Here is a 22,845-nt window from a genome sequence, read left to right on the forward strand (position 1 = left end):
TGGGGACCCAACACAGACAGTGGAACACATTGTCACCAGCTGCCCCAAACACCGGCCACCGAATGGTGAACGAGGTCTGATTGACCTGGACGATGACACGTTGGCCTGGCTCGCCTCAACGGAGCTGTAGGTCTAAAAGACATACGACAGAAGAAGAAGTAATCGACTTGCCAGATAATTTGTGCCCCTCCCATGTTTAAAAAACGATTTGCTATGGCTGCCAATGCCCCGGGCCGTCTGTCCCCACGGCTGGGGTGGGGGGTGAATCACTCGGTGTAGGTGTCGGGGGGGAGATGTCGGTGCATCGCGGTCAGTGACTCTGGGTGGGCGGAGGGACCAGACTGTCCCACACCTCTGCTCCACCCAGCGCTACCGACCCACAACCCGTCACAGTGCGATCGCACAGGGGAGACGAGGCGGAGGGCGGCCATGGCCGTGGGAGAGTGGAGGCTGTCTCGAGGGATGCACTCCTTCAGCCGCTTACAACTTGGTGCTTGGGTTCAGAGTGCCCAATCACCACGGCATGTGCGGGAAAATGGCACCCACCCTCCCGTCTCCATCGGCCAGTGATGTGATGGACGCGGGCTGGACCAATCTCTGACAATTCCCGCCCCCACCCCCCCCCCCCCCCCCCCCCCCCCTTTTCAGCTGAGCGGCTATATGGTGAGTTGGCTTGTAGGCAACGCAGCCTTTCGGTAAGTTGCCGTTTCAGCAGAGCGGCCTTTCGGTGAGTGCTTTTTGGCATCCCGCCCTTTCAGTTAGCTTGCTTTTAGGCGTCACGCCCTTTCGGTTAGTTGGCGTTTCGGCTTCATACGCTTTCGGTTATTTGATGTTTCGGCTTCGTTTCCATTCAGTTACTTGGCTTCTACTTCTTTGCTTCAGCTTCTTGTCCTTCGACGCCACGTCCGCACACGGCAACAGCACCACCTTCTAGAAGATCCTGAAGTTTTAGAACACAGGAGGCGGGTCAGTTGGACCTTCCATTAAGATTGGACAAGCTGAATGGTCTTCGCATTTCTTCAAGACAAATAAAAAATCCTAAATCATGATTTTCCAGCTTAATTGCACTGGACTAACTTAGAACTGCTGGAGAATGTGAGAACCTATTAAAAAGGGCATTATCACCAACTTCCAGCTGAAGGGGCAGAGGTTGGAGATCAAAAATTGACAACTCATCTCACTGCTTCATGCAGAATACAAGCTTCTGGTCAATCGAGTGAAATCTGCTTTGGAGTTAGTGATTCACCTGAATTAGGTTTGGGTTTTTCTCAGCACAACAGAGTTCAACAAGGCTCCTGCTACTCAGAGATATGAGTGTGTATGTGCAGGCAGATAGGGAGGATAGCTACTTAGTTAGATTGCATTAAAAGGACTCTGATGAATGCAGTACATGTACACGATGAATGTACTCTCCAACATTTTGTGTGGGAAAGGAATCCACAATAGGATATCATTGTCCTTCACAGATAATAGTCAACATGAATGGTGGGTAAACAGAATTTTCAAACAAGCACCAAAATCTTGCTTAGCTAATCGTGAGAAGTCTATTCTGACAGATTCTTCTTGAATAGCTGGTATCTTAAGATTCAACACATGCTACCCTTATGGCAACTGCAGCGAGAATCATCCATCACCTTCTGAAATGTGGTTTTAGGTGTAGGGTTTATTATTGTTAAGTGTACTGAGGTACAGTGAAAAGCTTTGTTTTGCTTGTTATACAAACAAATCAGATAATACTCTCCATAAATACAATCAAGCCTAACACTAGTACAATAGGGAGAGCGAAGGGAAAGATACAGAGTGCAGAATAGTTTTCAGCATTATCGCGCAACAATTCCAGAGACAAAGTTCAATGTCTGCAATGAGGTAAAGGGGAATCAGACTGTATCCTAGCTGATGGAAGGACCATTGGAAGCCTGATAACAGCAGGGAAGAAGCTGTTTCTGAGTCTGGTGGCGGGCGCTTTCAGGTTCCTGTATCTTCTGCGGGAGCAGGAGAAGGAGGAATGATCAGGGAGGGAAAGGTCTTTGATTATGTTGGCTGCTTTCCTGAGACAGTGTGAAGGTGGATTGAGTCAATGGTGGGGAGTTTGCTCTGTATGGACTGGGCTACAACCACAACTCTTTTGATTCCAGCGTTAATCGACTATCACCTGTTACAATTGAAAAATGTCACCATAAAATGGAAAGGACTCCACAGCAGAATACCAAAAGGTACAAAATCAGAGTTGAGAATCAATTGTTGGGCCAAGGCGGGATAGTGTGTGAAATTAACTTTATATTTGCCAAAATGTGGGATACTAGGAAACTTTTATTTTAAAAATCAATTAGTCGTGGAATACTGTGATACCCACAAGTGCTGCACTGGAAACTTATTTAATTTGACTAATTCTTTTTTTCAATTTTTTTAAATCATAAGGTTTATATAAACAATATTCAAGGTTTCAAGGTCAGTTTATTGTCACATGTACCAGTTAAGGTAGTGAAATTTGAGTTGCAAAAATTATACAACAACAAAATATTAAACCACATCATAGACTTGAAATATCAAACTAACCAAGTTCTACTGGCAGCTTTCGGATAGGATTTCCTTCAAGAAGCAATGTTTTAAGGCATCTGTAAAAAAAAACAAAGTAAGTATGCACTGGCGACAACAACATTCACAAAGTAGCTCAACAGAATAAAATATTCTAGGGCAGATTATAATGGTGAAAATGGATTCTAAGCAATAGTACCAAAAGAAAGAAGTAACCCACATAAAAGTCGCATATTCTTTTTTAATGGAAAGAGAAATAGCAACCTGGAAAGGGTTAGGAAGAAAGTTCCAGGTTGTTGTTGAAGATGCTGCAACTAAAAGGTCAATTGAAGAAAATAGTGTCGGATATTGAGGGCTCAAGACTTAAAAGCACAGCACAATGACCATATAACTTTTAGGAGGTTATCAAATGGATTGAGGTCTTGACAACATTTTTAAGCGACAATAAACATTCTAAATTCAATGCATTGGTAACCAGAAGATAGTAGTGAGGAGTGGTAATTAGTATAAAATGGAGGCAGCAAAGTTTTTAATTTCCTTAAGTTTATAGGAAAGAATTCAGGCAATTGGCACTGGGAGAAACTGAGATGTTAAGGCATGTGATAGGTAAGATGAATGGTGGTTTGTACTTTGGAGGAAAGTTTCAGTAATCCTGATGATATAAAGCAAACAGAATTGTTCAGAACAGTTCAATCACAGAAGATAAAATCGAAGCTCTATGTATATTTTTCGACTGAACTAAATATATTGTTTCACAATCAAACCAGATGGGGTTGTAAAATTACTTGAACAATGGAGGCAAGATTGATTTTGACATGGTAAACTTATGCCAAAAGGGTTAGGACGAAAATTCCAGATTGTAGTTGAAGGCGCTGGAACTAAAAGGTTAAATGAAGAAAAAAGTGTGGGATACCAAGGATTCAAAATTTAAAAGCACACGTCTTACTTGAGCATATAACCTTTAGGCCAAAAGCTAGATCTGTGTTCATCTGAGAGGAGTAATATGTCAGTAACAACATCTGAATGAACGCTTTCTCTTTCAAATGTTGGACCTTTAAGCAACGACTGGTTTTGCATACACAATTATTTTAGTGAAGGTACTATTATCAACTTTATTTGCAAATTTCAGACAGCCTGAATGTGGTTCCCCTCTCAATCCCTTTTTCAATTTACACATTTAAACATGGTTATCCTTCCGTGGTCCATTGGTGTCATTCACAGATCCAAAATTACACTGGACTCAGCAAAGCAAAATGCTTAAAAAAACTGTCTGGCACTCCAACTTAAGAATCTATGTAGTCCATTGAATGATAATCTTGGTAACCCCACGATCTTCTCTTATTTTATTAAGTTATTATGATGGTGTGGCTGAAAAGGTCAGCATTTATTGTTCATAATTAACACATATACTCATACTTTATTGTCCGTGTGAAACAATTACACAAGTACAATGTGCTAGGCTTGTTGCTTGAATTATTATGTAAAAGAGCTTTCCTGATAAATAAACCAGCTAGAATGCTTGGTTACACAGAAAAGCTGGAGAAACTCAGCGGGTGCAGCAGCATCTATGGAGCGAAGGAAATAGGCAACGTTTCGGGCCGAAACCCTTCTTCAGACTCGAAGGAAATAGGCAACGTTTCGGGCCGAAACCCTGAGCTATATTCAATGCTCTCAGCTATCGATACCGAGTGGAATAAATCAAATCAGCTAAAGATTGGCTTCAGTAACTGTGGGAATTTCACATGGGAGACATAGTTTTGACACTCACAAGATGGACCGCACAATAATTGAGGCTGGCGGTATTCTTACAACTTCCTCCACTTCCTGTTACCTTTAATTGTCCGCCATCATTGGGACAATGTGCTGGAATGATAGAATTTTAATTTGATCCATTGGCTGGGGATTGTCCATAGTAATCTGCTTTGCCATGTAGCACTCATATTGTCCAATGGTTAAATTTCTTCAGGTTTGCACCCCATTAGTAGGAATGCTTAGGCATGGTCCTATCATGTTCTACTGTACTCTCAATGGACCAGGTTTGATCATATTTATCAAAATTAAATTCCACCTGTCATTGCTCCGCAATATCTTATAGCCTATGCTAATTAAGCCCTTTTACACCATGAAACTATGGAAAAAAACTGGTAATTAAGAGCAAATTAATGTCTAAATGAATGATTGACTAATTGATCAGTGTTGAGTTCACAAATGCTCAGATTAACTGAAATGGAAATGAATGGTTACATTGTGGATAGGAAGAAAACTACCACTTTAATTATTCTAAAACAACTAAAATTTAAAAGCAGTGGGCATGAAGGTTGATGTTGTAAAATTTAGCACTTTAGGGTGAACCATATGCAAAAGGTGTTGCTAAATAAAATGAAAACAATAATCACATAAACATTCGCATGACAATATGTAAAATTGCCTTGGTATATAATGTTCACAAAACAACGGACAAATCCAAACTGTCCAATTATGGACTAATGTTTTTATTCAGTCATAAATACAAGAATCGAAGATGTCAAAGGCACTACTATGAAACTGTACAAACGCACCAGTAATTTGTTCAAAAATGTCCAGCTAGGTTTTGATAAGACCACTTAACTCCGAGACCACAACATAGCCTTGACATAAACCAGTGGTTCCCAACGTGGGGCGTACGCCCCACAGGGGGGCAATTTGATTTTTAAGGGGGGCAATTGAGCGCGACTGAGGAGGTCTGGGTCCAAATTTTCGATTTTTATTTTTTTGGATTTTCCATCAGGTAAACATATGTAGTTTATGTTTTAGATGTTATTTTGAGTAAGTAATTTTTTGGGGGTAAAAAAGGTCTTTATTGTGTAGTTGTTACATAATCACCGCGCCATCGCTCTTCATGCACGTCGCACGTCGCTTCTTCAGCTGAAACGGAGTTCACTTTTTAAATGATAAGAATTATATATCACCAAATGGGGGGGGGGGGGGGGGGGGGCATCAGGATTTTAGAGGTGATTAGGTGGGGCATGGCCAAAATAAGGTTGGGAACCACTGACATAAACATAGGCACATTACAGCATTATTAGAAAGGAAGCAAGGGAGAATAAATTGGCAGCAGTTGTTATTGGGGAAGTCCACATAAGACATTTGGGAGTCGTTAAAGATCTGCTGATTAGAGTTCAGGACAGGCATATTTTCATACTTAATAGGAGAAAATTCGGCCCATCACGTCTACTCCGCCATTCAATCATGGCTGATCTGTCTTTCTCTTTCAACCCCATTCTCCTGCCTTCTCCCCATTTCCCTTGACACAATAATCAATCATGTATCTGTCAATCTCCGCCTTAAAAATACTCAATGACTAGGCCTCTGTGGCCATGAATTCCACAGATTTACCACCTGCTGACTATAGAAATTCCTTCTCAACTCCTTTCTTAAGGTATTCCTTTTATTCTGAGGCTATGCACTGGTTCTAGATTCTCCCATTAGTGGAAAGGTGCTCTCCATATTTACTCTAACCAGACATTTCACTTTTCGTTAAGTTTCAACGAGGGTCCCCCTCATCCTTCTAAACTCCAGCGAGTGCAGTCAAACGCTCATCATATGCCCAGTGCCGTCAAACGCTCATCATATGGTAACCCAGTCATTACTGAGATGCTTCGCATAAACCTCATGTGGACCCCCTCCACTACCAGCACAATCTTCCTCAGATATGCGGCCCAAAACTGCTCACAATACTCCAAATGCAGTCTGACTAGTGCCTTATAAAGCCTCAGCATTACATCCCCGTTTTATATTCTAGTTCTCTCGAAATAAATGCTAACATCGCAATAGCCTTCCTTACTACTGATTCAACTTGCAAATTAACCTTTTGCGAACCCTGCACCAGCACTCCCAAGTCTATTTACACCTCCGATTTCCGAATAATTCTCCCCATTTAGAAAATTGGCTCTGCCTTTATGCTTGCTACTAAAATGTATGGGATTATGCAGGGATCTGTGCTGGGATCTCTGCTGTTTGTGATATATATATACAGTGGCTTGCAAACGTTTTCATACCCCTTGAACTTTTCCACATTTTGTCACGTTACAACCACAAACGTAAATGCATTTTATTGGGATTTTATGTTATAGACCAACACAAAGTGGTGCATAATTGTGAAGTGGAAGGAAAATGATACATGGTTTTCAAATTTTTTTACAAATAAAAAACTGAAAAGTGTGGCGTGCAAAAGTATTCAGCCCCCCTGAGTCAATACTTTGTAGAACCACCTTTTGCTGCAATTACAGCTGCAAGTCTTTTGGGGTATGTCTCTACCAGCTTTGCACATCTAGAGACTGAAATTTTTGCCCATTCTTCTTTGCAAAATAGCTCAGATTGGATGGAGAGCGTCTGTGAACAGCAATTTTCAAGTCTTGCCAGAGATTCTCAATTGGATTTAGGTCTGGACTTTGACTGGGCCATTCTAACACATGAATATGCTTTGATCTAAACCATTCCATTGTAGCTCTGGCTGTACGTTTAGGGTCGTTGTCCTGCTGGAAGGTGAACCTTATAGACGTTATACAGAATGTATATAGAAGAAACACGTTACTTCTTAAATCTAACCAATATGCTTAAAACATTTAGCAAAGCTCGCAAATGTCAGCTTTTTTGTGTGCTCAGAAGTCAAGGCCCAAAAACATGTTATTGTTTAGTTTATTTTGCTTCAGTTAGAACATTATGATAACTTAGAAATTGGAGATAAAAGACAAGGACAGTACGAGGTTAAAGTTAGTAAAAACATGAATGCTAAGCAGCCAAAGATAAGAACTGAAATTATAATAAAATGCTGCATGAAAATATAGTTCAATGAGCATTTGGAGAATGGCCAAGCTGTACTATCTCTGAATGTTCCAGGCCCAGATTTGTGCAAATTAAAGGCCTCTCGTCTTCTTGAAGAATTCTCCATGTCTGTGTCATTTATATCTTTAATTTGAGTCATGTAAACCACGACAACCTCTGCCCCAGTCTCAAGTCTTTTGCAGACTCTAACAGGTTTTCTTCCAAGATTGCCCTGTATTTGGCTCCATCCATCTTCCCATCAACTCTGACCAGCTTCCCTGGCCCTGCTGAAGAAAAGCATCCCCACAGCATGATGCTGCCACCACCATGTTTCACAGTGGGGATGGTATGTTCAGGGTGATGTGCAGTGTTAGTTTTCCGCCACACATAGCGTTTTGCATTTAGGCCAAAAACATCAATTTTGGTCTCATCTGACCAGAGCACCTTCCTCCATATGTTTGCTGTGTCCCCCACATGGCTTGTGGCAAACTGCAAACGGGACTTCGTATGGCTTTTTTTCAACAATGGCTTTCTTCTTGCCACTCTTCCATAAAGGCCCGATTTGTGGATTGCACGACTATTAGTTGTCCTGTGGACAGATTCTCCCACCTGAGCTGTGGATCTCTGCAGCTCCTCCAGAGTTACCATGGGCCTCTTGGCTGCTTCTCTGATCAATGCTCTCCTTGCCCGGCCTGTCAGTTTAGGTGGACGGCCATGTCTTGGTAGGTTTGCAGTTGTGCCATACTCTTTCCATTTTCGGATGATGGATTGAACAGTGCTCCATGAGATGTTCAAAACTTTTTTTATAACCTAACCCTGCTTTAAACTTCTCCACAACTTTATCCCTGACCTGTCTGGTGTGTTCCTTGGGCTTCATGATGCTGTTTGTTCACTAATGTTCTCTAACAAACCTCTGAGGCCTTCACAGAACAGCTGTATTTATACTGAGATTAGATTACACACAAGTGGACTCTATTTACTAATTAGGTGACTTGTGAAGGCAATTGTTTGCAATGGATTTTGTTTAGGAGTATCAGAGTAAAGGGGGCTGAATACTTTTGCACGCCACACTTTTCAGTTTTTTATTTGTAAAAAATTTCGAAAATCATGTATCATTTTCCTTCCACTGCACAATTATGCGCCACTTTGTGTTGGTCTATCACATAAAATCTCAATAAAATACATTTACGTTTGTGGTTGTAACGTGACAAAATGTGGAAAAGTTCAAGGGGTATGAATACTTTTGCAAGCCACTGTATAATAATGTTTATTTATATAGCACTTTTCAACAAAACCAGTATTTGAACCAAAGTGCTTTACAGAGATTGATTAAATTAATTGAACAGATTAATGCAATAAATCTATATAAATCAAAAAAAGAGAAAAAAGAGAAAAAGAAAAAAGACACAGAAACAGTGCACTATAGAAATCAACATGAAACGTCCCCCCACAGCAGAATTCACTGTGAGGGAAGGCACCAAAAATATCCAGTTCTCCCCCTCATAGTCCACCCGAGGTCGGGGCCTATATCTGGCCTCCTCAGCCAACCCGGTGTTTTCAGGCCCTCCTGCCGCGAAGCTGGATCATCGGCGTCGGTGAACATCCATCAGCGGCTTGGACTGAAGCGGCCGCTTCCCCCCCGAAGACTGCAACGACCAAAGTTCACAGGCCGCGCCGGCCGAACCTCCGACTCTGGCGATCTCGGATCCCAGGCTCCGCGGTGCTGTCGACGGTCACAGTGCCCCGGAGCTTACCGCAAGGCGACCCGGTAAGGCATCGCCCGCTCCATGTAGGTGTCCCAGCATCTACACCGCCGTCGAAGCTGCAGTCCCGGCAGGAAACGCCGCTCCAGCGCTGCTCCAGTTCGACTGTAGGCCGCACAGAGAGGACGAAGATGCGGTTCGGAGAAAAACCGCATCTCCGACCAGGTAGGACTGGGGTTAAAATAGTTTCCCCCTTCCCCTCCCCCACCCACCACATAAAAGAAGACCTCCAAGAAACACCTTATACGAACAGGACTAAAAATAAAAATAAAAAAGGGTGAAAGGACGGACTGCAGGAGGAGCAGCCATACACAACGGCGCATCACCCCCGCAGTCCGCCATCTTGGGAGAGAAAGCGCAACCCTCTGGAGACGAAGGCTGCGGAGCATCCCGGGCGCTCATGTGAGTATCCATAACAATATATTAGTTTATGTACAGGAGAATCATTTAATGTTATCCATGATTTAAAAACATACAATGCTACAGATGTAAAAGTGCTGATTTTGCAGTTACCTTTAATTTATCTTATAAGTCTGTCTGTTCCTTGCAGCTGCAATGTAAAAGTAGTGGTTGACAGGCAATTCTCAAGTCATGTCCCCTTGTTTGAATCTTCCCTACTCTCAGCGGGAAAAGCTTTTCCACGTCAACTCTGTCTATCCCTCTCATTATTTTAAAAACCTCTATCAAGTCCCCCCTTAACCTTCTGCGCTCCAAAGAATAAAGCCCTAACTTGTTCAACCTTTCTCTGTAACTTAGTTGCTGAAACCCAGGCAACATTCTAGTAAATCTCCTCTGTACTCTCTCTATTTTGTTGACATCCTTCCTATAATTAGGTGACCAAAATTGTACACCATACTCCAGAATTGGCCTCACCAATGCCTTGTACAATTTTAACATTACATCCCACCTTCTATACTCTATGCTCTGATTTATAAAGGCCAGCACACCAAAAGCTTTCTTTACCACCCTATCTACATGAGATTCCACTTTCAGGGAACTGTGCACAGTTATTCCCAGATCACTCTGTTCACCTACATTCTTCAATTCCCTACCATTTACCATGTAGTCCTATTTTGATTTGTCCTGCCAAGATGTAGCACCTCACACTTATCAGCATTAAACTCCATCTGCCATCTTTCAGCCCACTCTTCCAACTGGCATAAATCTCTCTGTAGACTTTGAAACTCTACTTCATTACCCACAGCCCCACCTATCTTAGTATCATCTGCATATTTACTAATCCAATTTACCACACCATCATCCAGATCATTGATGTACATGACAAACAACAGTGGACCCAACACAGATCCCTGTGGCACCCCACTCGTCACTGGCCTCCAACCTGACAAACAACCATCCACCATTACTCTCTGGCATCTCCCATTCAGCCACTGTTGAATCCATCTTGCTATTCCACCATTAATACCCAACCATTGAACCTTCTTAACCAACCTTCCATGAGGAACCTTGTCAAAGGCCTTACTGAAGTCCATATACACAACATCCACTGCTTTACCCTCATCAATTTCCCGAGTAACATCTTCAAAAAATTCAAGAAGATTAGTCAAACATGACCTTCCAGGCACAAATCCATATTGACTATTCCTAATTAGACCCTGTTTATCCAGATGCTTATATATATTATCTCTAAGTATTCTTTCCATTAATTTGCCCACCACTATATAAATGTCTTGAAATAAATATTGATGTTTTGATTAGAAAGTTTGCAGATCACACTGAATTTGGTCGACATATGGACAGTGTGGAAGATTGTCAAATAATACAGTGGGATATATATCGGATACAGAAATCAGAATCAGAATCACACTTTATTCACCAAGTATGTTTTGCAACATACGAGGAACTTCATTGGCCAGGTCAGTCATACAATTAAAAATAACAGATCATTCAAAAACACATTTTAACATGAATATCCACCACAGTGACTCTTACACATTCCTCACTGTGATGGAAGAAATAAAGTTCAAGTCTCTTCCTTTATTCTTCCTCGGTCGGGGGCCTCGAGCCCTTTGTTGATGGGACGATCTTGACTCCCGTAGCCGGCGGCTTTTGGGCCCTCCCAACTAGCCTCTCCCGCGACTGCGAGCCCTTGTTGGTAAGTCCACGGTGGCCGCAGTGGTCGCGATCCCAGGCAAGGGATCCGCTCCGATGTTAAAGTCCACACCCTGCGGTGGGGCTCACGACAATCCAAGGAGACTTCCAGCTCCAGCGATATTAGGCCGCAGAGACCGGAGAATGTGATCCGAAAAATGATCACATCTCCGGGAAGGTAAGAAACTTGAAAAAAAGATTTCCCCGATCCACTTCCCCTCCCCCCCCCCCCCCCCCCCCACCACATAAAACATACCAAAGAACATTAAAACAAAACTTTGAACAAACTAAAATTAACAAAAAGAAAGAAAAAACTAACAGACTGCCGGCAGGGCTGCCATCTCCCCCGGCGCCCCTGGTGGTCTTTTGGGCAATTAAATAGCAGGTGGGGCTTAATCTGAGCAAGTGTGAGGTTCTGCTTTTTGAGGTCAAATGCAAACAGAAAATATACAAGACCCTTAACGACACTGATGTACAGAGGGACCTTGGGATCGAAGTGTATAAAGCTGGGGTCCCACTAGGCGATTTTCTAGGAGACTGCCAGCGTCATACACTGTCACGGTGTGACACCTGAAAAATGGCTTTTTTTACCCACCCCACGACAATGTCCACGACAAGCTACCACCTAGTCTACGTCAAGCTACGTCAACCAGCGAAACAATTCCTCGAGACTTGGGACGTCCAATTACGACCACATCTACGACAACCTTCAACCACACAGGTGACAACCTACGACACTGGAAGTTAACCTACCTCCATCCGTGCAAGCCACGACAAGCTACGACCCTGTCGGCAACAAATGAAGACAACTGAAGACTTCTCTTGACACCGGAACTGTTGCCGGTTGTCGTAGGTTGACATAGGATGACGTAGGTTGGCGCCAATGGTATTTACCAAGGTCATGACCCGGCGACAGCCAACGTCACCTGCCGTCATCTTGGTGACAACCTACGACAGCACCTACACTTGACACCCAGGACAAGCCCACTGTCGCAGCGAGGTTTTGAACATTTCAAAATCCAGTGGTGACAAGAAAAACGTGACAACACTTGCGGAGACAGCTCACCACAACACTGGCGTCAGCCCACCTCACGCCGCGACCATGAGGTGACAGCCTATTTTTCGGATGTTACCGAAAAATGTTGCCTTGTGGGACAGCTGCTTAACTCTCTAAAAGTGGCAACATAAGTAGATAGAGTGGTGAAGAAGACATGTGGTATGGTTGCCTTCATAGGTTGGGACACTGTGTATATGAGACAAGAAGTCATGGTGCAGCTTTATAGGAATTTGGTTAGGCTGCATTTGGAATATTGCTTGCAATTCTAGTCACCACATAACAGGAAGGAAATGTATAAATGTATGAGTGGCATAAAGAGGGTAGAAAGTCAGAATCTTTTTCTCAGGGTGCATATCTCAAAGACTAGAGTCCACCGCGTTAAGATGAGAGGGGGAAAGTTTAAAGGAGATGTGCTGAGCAAGTTTTTTTTATACGTATTGTGCTGAGTGTCTGGAACACATTGCCTGGACCTTGAGATCATTTTGGCATGCTAATAAGTGGCAAGTGACATCCAGTCATAATTGTGCCAGGCAATGACCATCTCCAACAAGAGAGAGGGCCTAAATTAGAGAGGAGAAAGTTACAAATTTGCACAATCGAATGATTAAATACGTTATTAGAAAAAAATTATCAGTTCAGCATATTGATATGAGAATCCATATGCACTGATCGGAAAGCATTGTGTGATTGTATCTTATTTCAGGCTGAAGTAAAGTAAAGAACATTTCATGTGTGCAATCACTTCACGGTAATAAAATTAACATATTAAAAATATGAGGAAGTATTATGAAGAATTACAAATAATTTACAGCTAATAAACAAGACAATTTAACTAGTATATGCTTCAGTTTATTCCTCTTGGTTCTCTTGCTGTTCCGCCCATTTTCCCCACACTTTCCTCAAATCTTCATATACCTACTCTTCTCATATGGTTTAATTTTGAAAACTCCCCTGTTACCTGTCTCAACCAAATCCTTTACTGGAAATTTCCCAATTCTAAGAAATACATCTTGTTTTGCAACTGTAATTATTAATTATGCCCCGTTTCCAGAAAAAAGATTTAGACTCTAAGGAATTGTTGAATTTTCTCCACCAGAATACTACCCAAACAATACAGACAAAAATCTCCTCATTGCAATATGATGTAAATATGTTAATAGTACACAGGAGTATTTCAAGGTAATGTTTAATTGGGAGAATGTAAACAGACAAAATATTGACAGTTTCTTAAATGCAAGACATTGCTCCAGCATTATCATAGATACAAAAGATAAGAAAATTATCTAACAAACCTATGGTCTCCAATTGAAAGAGGAAGACTTGTGAGCTTGTTGTTTCGTAGATCCAACCAGATAAGATTTGGCAATCGATGAAAGAAGTCCTCAGAAAGTTCAGATAAGGCGTTTCCTTCAAGATATAAATTCTATTGGAAAAAATATTCCAGTCATTGCCATGCATGACAAGAAATATTTGAAAAAAAAACTTGTACAGACACTTTCACAATTGTCAATTGTCTTAACTTTCTTTACAAACAGTGAAATACTTACAAAATGTATTCACTGTTGCAAGGTAGAAAATATAGAAATATTGGCTAAGACAAAAGCAGGGTTAGCTTTCTTCAAAATATCATCAGGGATTTTTATTTGTATGTGAACCTCATTTGACATGAAGTCGCAAAAAGTTGAGAACAACCTACAATGTAACAATGAACTCATCTTAGTCAGGAGATGAGTTTGCAGGAAATACCAATCAGATATTGCACTTTCAAAAGTAATAAGTGTAAAACATATTGCTCCGTGCAACAAAAATTAAACACATAAATGACAGTCATTCTTGCACCAGGGATTTCAACTATTCCCTTTGTCATGTAGAGAAACAAATATATGAAGTAACAATTTGAAATTAGACCAACATAGAATCCACTGAAGGATCTCAGATGGTCGAGCAGCATCAGAGGGAGAAGTGAGGTGGGGGGGGGGGGGCAGATGGAATTGTTGACCTTTTGGGTCGAGACGCTGCATCAGGTCTAAAGAAAAACAGGAGGATATCTGGCTCTCTTTAGAATTTTGTACGTCGTAGGAGCAAAATTAAGCCATTCGGCCCATCAAGTCTACTCCACCATTCAATCAAGGCTGATCTATCATTCCATCTTAACCTGCCTTCTCCCCATAATCTTTGACACTGTTACTATTCAAGAAAATGTATTTTCCCTCTCCGCTCTTAATCCAAATACATTGCCAATTCCTCACATCACCACCCCAGATTCTGCTCCATCTGCTGAGTTCCTGCAGCAGATTGTTTGTTGCTCCAGATTTCAACATCTGCAGTCTCGTGTGTCAACCAGTTGAAACCATCCTGGTTAGGATACAAGGAGAACTGCAAATGCTGGGATCTGGGGTAGAACACAAAGTATATGAAGCAAATTGCTGAAGATAGACACAAAAAGCTGGAGTAATTCAGCTGGTCAGGTAGCATCTCTGGAGAAAAGGAATAGATGACGTTTCAGGTCGAGACCTGGAATAACTCAGCAGGTCAGGCAACATCTGTGGAACGAATAGATAGGCGATGATTCAGCTCGCGCGGCCCGTCTTCCGATAAGTTACTCCAACACTTTTGTTAAGATACAAACATCGACATTTCGACTTTTGGATCAGGAACCAGATTTCTTCTAATTCCAAAAAACTCGGTGACATTATTGACTAAACTTGCGTTTTTTTTCATGTTCATAAGTGATAGGATACGAATTATGCCCTTTGGTCCATTAAGTCCACTCTGCCTTCCAATCAAGGCTGGTCTATCTTTTCCCTCTCCACCCCAGTCTCCTGCCTTCTCTCCATAACCCCTGACACCCATACTGATCAAGGTTCTTCCAGATCATATGTTATTATAGTTGAATGTTCCTCTATCTAAAAATCCATTGACAAGCCTAATATTAAAAGTTTGCAGGACGGAACTGCATATGCTGGTTTACACCGGAGATAAGACACAACATGTTGGAGTAACTCAGCGGGTCAGGCAGCATCTCTGGAGAGAAGGTAAGTTGATGCTTCAAAGGAGCGGGTATGAAGTTTCTGCAGCTTTGTCCCCGCCGCCGGCTCGGACTCCGCGGCCTTACCTTCAACCAGGGCATTTGGAGAACGTGTTCGGGCAGCTGCACCAGTCCCCTGCCACTGAGATCCATCATTTCAGCGACCGAGTCCCCGTCGCCGTCTCCGTCGCCATCGCCGTGGCTGCCCGCCGGGCTGGGCCAGCGCTCATGCTGCTCCGCCATTCCAGCGTCTCGGGCCGCCTCCAAACCACCGCGTCTCCATGGCAACCGGGCCTGTGACGCCCCTCACACGGCGCGCCATCAAGAACCACCAGGCAAGAATGTCTTATTGTCCTGTGCCCTGGGTGGAACAATGGCAGTCTCACTTGCAGCAGCACAACACAATACGTATACACACACACACATATATATGTGCACGTACATTTATATATACGAGATAGTCCAGAATGGTTTATTGTCATATTGTCGAACAATGACATTCTCACTTGCAGCAGCACAACAGGATATGTATTACACACACATGTATAGGGTGATTTCACCAAATGTCAAATGAGCGTAGATCCCCCCCTCACGTGACCGAAAATTTTAACCGGAGGACATATCTCAGTTTGGTACATGTTAGTTAATGGGGAAACACGCGCTTTCCCACCCGTTAAAAACATGGAAAAAGTAAGTTAATAGTTCCTTACTTTTGATGAAATTCAGCGAGCAAACACGATAATTCCCGATATTTTGTACCTGTAAATCACCACGCCAAATATTTGCTGTTCACTTCCGCTGTTTTCTACCTTCGGTTCCCTCTTGTAATTACCTTACTTTCTATCTTTTTTTTGCCTGAAAATTTAGTTCGCTGTGCTTCACGGTCACCCCGACTAGCACAGAAAATTTCAGCTCCAAAATCGTCCGTTTTCCATGTTTTTAACGGGTGGGAAAGTGCGTGTTTCCCCATTCACTAACATGTACCAAACTGAGATATGTCCTCCAGTTAAAAATTTCGGTCACGTGAGGGGGGATCTACGCACATTTGACCTTTGGTGAAATCACCCTATTAGCAATGTTACAACATTTTGAGATTTTAAAAATCAAGTCTGCAATTTATCCCATCAGATAAAGCATAAAAAGAAGTTTAATTTGACACCTAATTCACTTTCATATCTTCAGTATTTGAAAAATGTTATGGCCATTTTCATACTCTGAATTGAGCATCTTGTTCCCTATTGCTTTTCCATTGACTTAACTCAAAAGCTGTGATCGACGACAGTCAAAAGCCCATAACGTTCTTAAAAATCAAGAGAAGTGAATGAAATTTTCAGTTATTATTGATTGAAGCATTCTGAAACAAATATGAAACAATCTTCCTTGGATGACCTGAAATTAAAGCATATAATTAATTAGTTACCTAATTGTAGATAATTACAAAATTCAATTACTAGATCTAAACATCTATCCATTTCTTAAGAAAATGTTAACATTTTTAAATAGCCTAAGTGTCCAAATGACATTCACACAATAATTCACAATATAACATGATTTTTAAATCATTGTCATGAATTTATAGGCCAAATGGAAGGAATTTAATGTTTAATTCCCGTAAATTAATGGCCATTTTAATCGTCTTGCGAGTGGGTTTTTGTGGAACGTGATCGATTGCAACGTTGTATTTGCGGTGAATTTGAACCCCATATCAGCAGGAAAAACACTGCTGGTTCGTATGGGGCCAAAATAACATTATCGCCAAGGAAATGTTGATTAAAGCGATCCTAAGAAGCAAGCTTATATGTAAAATAGACGACTTACATTTTGTTTTGACCCCTACGTGAGATTCGTCCCGTTGTAGGCGTTGACGGCATTAGAAGTAGCTTTTTATGTTACTCCAGGGATTAAATTGTCCCGCGATTTTTTTTTTAAACTTCAGAGAACGGAAGTTGAAACGATTTTTCTGCAGCAGCTTAACAGCCTGAGGAAGTTCGACCGACAGGCAGGAGTAAACGGCATTTTAATCCGGCATCCCCCCCCGCCCCCCCCCAAAGGCGCCAAGGTCGCGCACACGGCCAGTGGCATAACTGCAGTGCCGCTGAAGGTAAGTATTGTAACATCGCTACATGTAGAAATATATATATATATAAATATAGATGAGAGAGTTAACAGTGAAGAGCGTTTTATTGTCATATGCCCCAGGTAGAACAATGGCATTCTCACTTGCAGCAGCACAACAGAATCTGTATATTAATATATATATACAGGTGTATACATGTATATATACACGCACACACACACACACATGTATATATGTAGACGAGAGAGTCAATGGTAAGGTTGCCATCTATCCTGTATTAGCTGGGACATGCCGTATTTTGGGGTAAATTGGTTTGTCCCATACGGGATGAGGGGACTCGAGTCGAGGGTGCTGCGTCCGGCTCCTCCTCACCCGTTGCGACGTCGTGCAGCCCATGGAGTGCAGCAGCCAGGGCCGTCTTTATGCATGGGCCCGGGGCCCCACGAGCATAGGGGCCCCATGCTAATCTATGTATTGTAGAATGTTATTGTAGAACATGAAATAGGAAATAGTAATAAACACCCAGACTGCCTTAAAAATTCAAAAATGTGATATTCTCAAGATCCGAACTTTAATATTATTGTATACTAGACTTAGTGGGACCCGTTGGGTCCCATGTTCACACCGGAGGGCTGATCCCGCGATGCAATATTCCACCTCTCCACCAATTCCAATATTGGTGGCCAGCGGGGGGGCTTTCTGGAGCGCTGGTATGGGTTCTTGGGGTGGCAGCTCAGTCCCTCAAGCCTGATCTGCTGGCAGCTCACTCACAGCTGGTGGGCTGGCAGTTGACTCGTGGCTATTCCTTGAAATTCCATTTCAAGCAGGATGCAAGGCCACCAAATTCAAATCCATTTTCCTACCATTTCAAGCAGGGTGCAAGGCCACCAAATTCAAGTGCATTTTCTTACCACTTCAAGCAGGGTGCAAGGCCACCGATTCAAGTGCAGTTTCCTACCACTTCAAGCAGGGTGCAAGGCAACCAAATTCAAGTGCAGTTTCCAACCACTTCAAGCAGGGTACAAGGCCACCGAATTCAAGTGCAGTTTCATACCACTTCAAGCTGGATCCAAGGCCACCAAATTCAAGTGCAGTTTCATACCACTTTAAAAGTGGCAGTGCCTTTTTACTTCAAACAAACCATATTTTCATTTTCATTTTCAAACCACAGTTGAGCAGACATTTGTTCAGTATTATTCAGAGCTCAGAGAGATGTGACCCTTTGTCTTCTTCCAACTTGCAGAGACTGAGTGAGGCATACCACTTCTTGGTTTTATAGCCCTTCCCCCTCCCTCCAGCAGGGGCAGCAGAGAGAACGCGGAATTTTAAAAAAACATTAATATCTCTCTCATTTTTTATCGACGGGAAAAGTCCTCCCCACCCAGAAGGCAGAGGCGGGCTCTGAGCGAGGTGGCCAAAAATGAAATCGTCGAAATCACAGCACAGTGGGCCAAAAGCGGTCAAGATCAGAGTTTTAGTAATATAGATGTTACAATTTCTAGCAATAGACCAAGTCTTTATGGAGAAGATCAATTGCTAGCTGGTACATTGGCATATCATAATCTGTAGCATCATCATACTCCTCAGATTGTAACCAATAAGCAACTCTGTACACCTTGTTTTTCCTCAACTTTTCAATTTCGGCATTGTAAACTACAGGTTTTTGCTCTTCAACCATGCATGACATGCCTTTCTGTCCACTACTTTCTCAATAAGAATGTCCTGTAGATCATCACATTTGGAGTAGTCCAAATTCAGATAAACTCTGCGAATGCTGTCCAAGTCTCTTTTGCTGGGCATTTGGATTAACAATTTTACATTTCTTCTTTTGAGACATCTGTTTAAATGTAAAGGAAAAAAAAACGCTGAACAGCATTAACAGAAACAAGTTATTATTTGCAGTTTTAGAAAAAAGGTAGAAATGATAAAGTTAAACACTAAAACAAATAGTAAATACCCAACAAAAAAAATCATATTCATATTTCATCAAATCAATTCAATTCATCTAATCAATTAAATTCATCTAAATTCAATTACGAGATCCATTTCTTAAGAAAAGGCTACATTTTTTTAAATAGCCTAAGTATCCAAATAACAAATAACAAACCGATCCCATTCACACAAGAATTCAAAATATAACATGATTTTTAAAGCTCACTGTCATGAACATATGCCAAATGGAAGGAATTTAATGTTTAATTCCCATAAATTAATCCAGAAACATCCACTCTCAATATAATCAGAATTATTATTTTTTGCACAATACATGTGACTAAAACTGTTGTGGATATTTAGTATAAATATATTAATCAAGGATAGACAATATCATCAATTATAGACAATTTAGATGCTCTTATGACATAATTGTTCAAAAAAAAGAGGATTTTAATTATCTTGAGTGTGGGTGTTTCTGGAATGTGATCAATTGGAACGTTGCCATTGCCGTAAATTTTAAGACCATATCGGCAGGCAAGACACGGCCGATTCGTATAGGGGCTAAATAACATTTTCGCATCATAAGATTAGACCAAAGCCACCTCAAGAAGCAAATTATATGAGAAATACACGACTTACCTTTTGTTTTGTCCTGATATTGTGATCCGTGACGTTGAAGGTGTTGAGAGTGTTAGAAGTCGCTTTTTTACTTTAATCCAGTGATTAAATTGTCCAGCGATTTAAAAAAAATAAACCGGGAACGGAAGTCCGATTGATTTTTCTTCATCAGCTAGCAGCCCGATGAAATCCCTCAGACAAGCAATACAAACCTGACAAACCTGCATTTTAATCCCTCCCCCCCCCACCGCCCCTTTGTTGCCAGTGTTGATGGATGGCCTCCAGCGTCCCCGAGGACACCGCGTACAGGTACACGCGAGCTCGGACGTAGGCGTGGAAGAGGGGCAGGCAGCCGACTCTGGTGTGACTATCGACCGCCCGCTGCCTGTACCCGTGAATAGGCACCTTGGCCACGCCCAGGAGCAAATCGACAGGGAGATCTCCCCCTCCCCGATTGGCCCTCCCCACTCCCTGCCTTGTATCCAAACACCTGGATCGTGGGACTAAAATGCAGCCAGAACTTGAGGAGCAGCCCCGTCAGACATTGGTGCAGGGGCAGCAACCTCAATGTCCCATTGTGATGTCACCGTGGCACTCGGCAGCTTGAGAGCCCATTTTGATTGGTGCATTGTGCGTTGCAGTGTGACATCATCAGTGGAACCTCCTGGAAAAAAGGCTGGCTGTGAGAAGCTGCGGTTACCGTTCGCAACGCCACATTGTGATGTCATTGTGGCACCGTGGCTGTGTGTGAGAAGCGTTTTTTCCTTTTTTTTTAAACTTGAATCGTTAATAACCGGAAATATAGGTGGAAATGCGAAGGGAAGATGTTAATCGCTACCACGGGAAAAATGTGAGTAGAATGTGTGAAAATGGGAAGGCTTTGGCCTCGCGTTTGGAAGAACCAGATTGACGCAGACAGAGTCAAATCGTGGGCACAAACAAAATGAAGACTTTTAGTTATACATAGATTAGGGTGGTTGTGGAAATGGTACTTCTGAGATAATGACACATGGAGTTCTTAAATCTATAGCCAAATTTAAGAAATTGTGTTATTTATACTTTTATTCGATTTGTAATCCAGTTAGGGCAAAGCATAAATAAAGTATTTCTGAAAATATATTGAAATTTAAAAAACTAATTAAATATAATCATCAACTGGGAACACTGATTGTTCTATAAAAAGCAATATTGGGGAAAGCAGTATATTAAATTTTATCCATGTGGTAATTCAAGAAAGTACTGCAATCGGCTTATATATAAATATTTCTCTATTATTTTACTTGCATTCATGTGTAGTGATGGTTTCTAACTACCAAAAGATGGCTCTGTTCTCATTCCTATTGAGTTGACTCAATTAACAGTGACAGAGAATAACTTTCATCCATGAAATTATACCATGGTCATCTTGGCTGGTGCCCAGAGAACAACTTAGCACTCAGTACAAAAAAAGAGCTCATCATTGACTTCTGGAAGAAGCAGGATGACCATCCCCCACTGCACATAAACAGAGAAAGAGTGGACAGAGTCTCCAGTTTCAGGTTCCCGGTCACCCACATGTCAGCAGATCTCACGTGGTCAACTAACACGCACTCCCTGGTAAAGAAGGCACAACAACGGCTTCACTTCCTAAGATCACTCAGAGAGTGTCCTGACAAATTGCATCCTAGGATGGTATGGCAACAGTTCTGCGGCTGACAAGAAGGCTCTGCAGAGAGTCATCAATACAGCCCAGAAGATAACCAACACAAACCTACCTGCCCTGGCACTGTACTGTGCTTTTACTCTGTACTGAAAGAGTACCACTGTTTTAATGTTTCTGGGCCCACTATTTTATTTTCCCAATATACTTCTAAAACCCAAATGTTCTGACTGCTGATGCTCTCCTGTCTTTGCCTTTTTGTAAATTGCAATGTTAGTTTCCTTTTATATCCCTGTGCATTGACTGAGTACAACTGCAATGTACCTTCAAGGTGCTGGAGTGGGAGAGTTGGGTCTTTTGCAGTTGTTCTTTAAAATTTCAGTAGTCTGAAGTTTGAGAAAGCAATTGGTGGATATAAATACTTTGATAACTTGAGTAAACTATCCGGTGAAGTCTTTGATCAGAAAAATAATTATTGCTTCTAGGTAGGAGAGCCTTGGGTGGCAAGCACACTCCTGAGTTTAGAGTACATACTTTAGAATGACATGTCAGAAAATCTGAGGTAAGTAGTACAATATTGAAATTATTATCTTTACAATAAACTTTCTATATTTCATGGGAATTCAGTAATGGAAGGTAGTAATGTTTTAGACAATCAAAAGTGTGGGTTGTTTTGATGGATGCATCTCCTGATAGTCCACTTCCTGTTCTTCTTCAGTCAGAGCAGTTGGTATCTCTCCTTATGAACTCCATGTTCTTAAATAACAATATTCTGTGAGCACATGTCTAATCATGAAGGATACATTCCTTTGCACATATTATAGCATCCTTCCAACAAAAAGACACCCTCAGGTTCCTCTGCATGACAATACTGGTCGTCATCTTCCTCAATGTAGCACTCTTTGAGTACTATCCTTACAGCTCTTTAGATGCTATTATTCCTGCCAGCAAAAGAATATACTCCATCTGAAACCTATCCGTTTAACTATCTTCTTTGAAGAGTTCAAAGACAGGACAGAATTGTTCAAGATGATAGATCGTTGCAACTGCCACCAGCAATCCGGCACTTGATGTGAAAAATATAAATGTGTTTGGTCAGCAATATGCCTTTCCTCCCTGAGAATGCTGAGAAATTTAACTATAGGAGCTCATAATACCTTGCAAGGGCAATTAAGGATAGCAACCTGTTCAAAATTGATAATTACCGTATAAATCATCCTGGTTCTCTGCTGCCAAACATCTTAAATTTTCCACATCATATCTATATAACTAAAAGTC

The 22,845-nt window shown here is 41.7% G+C and overlaps 1 protein-coding gene across 1 annotated transcript; it reads right to left on the reverse strand.

Moving 5' to 3' along the window:
• Window positions 1-656: 656 nt before the first annotated feature.
• On the reverse strand, window positions 657-15,589 carry LOC129703931 (leucine-rich repeat-containing protein 27-like). Its single transcript, XM_055646650.1, has 4 exons — window positions 15,386-15,589; window positions 13,563-13,693; window positions 2,557-2,615; window positions 657-940 (listed from the first exon to the last, which is right to left on the reverse strand). The coding sequence occupies exons 1-4, from the start codon at window positions 15,539-15,541 to the stop codon at window positions 879-881; spliced, it is 408 nt and encodes a 135-aa protein (XP_055502625.1). The 5' UTR covers window positions 15,542-15,589; the 3' UTR covers window positions 657-878.
• Window positions 15,590-22,845: the final 7,256 nt, after the last annotated feature.

Source organism: Leucoraja erinacea, chromosome 15, assembly GCF_028641065.1.
Source record: "Leucoraja erinacea ecotype New England chromosome 15, Leri_hhj_1, whole genome shotgun sequence".
NCBI classification, from domain to species: Eukaryota; Metazoa; Chordata; class Chondrichthyes; order Rajiformes; family Rajidae; genus Leucoraja; species Leucoraja erinaceus.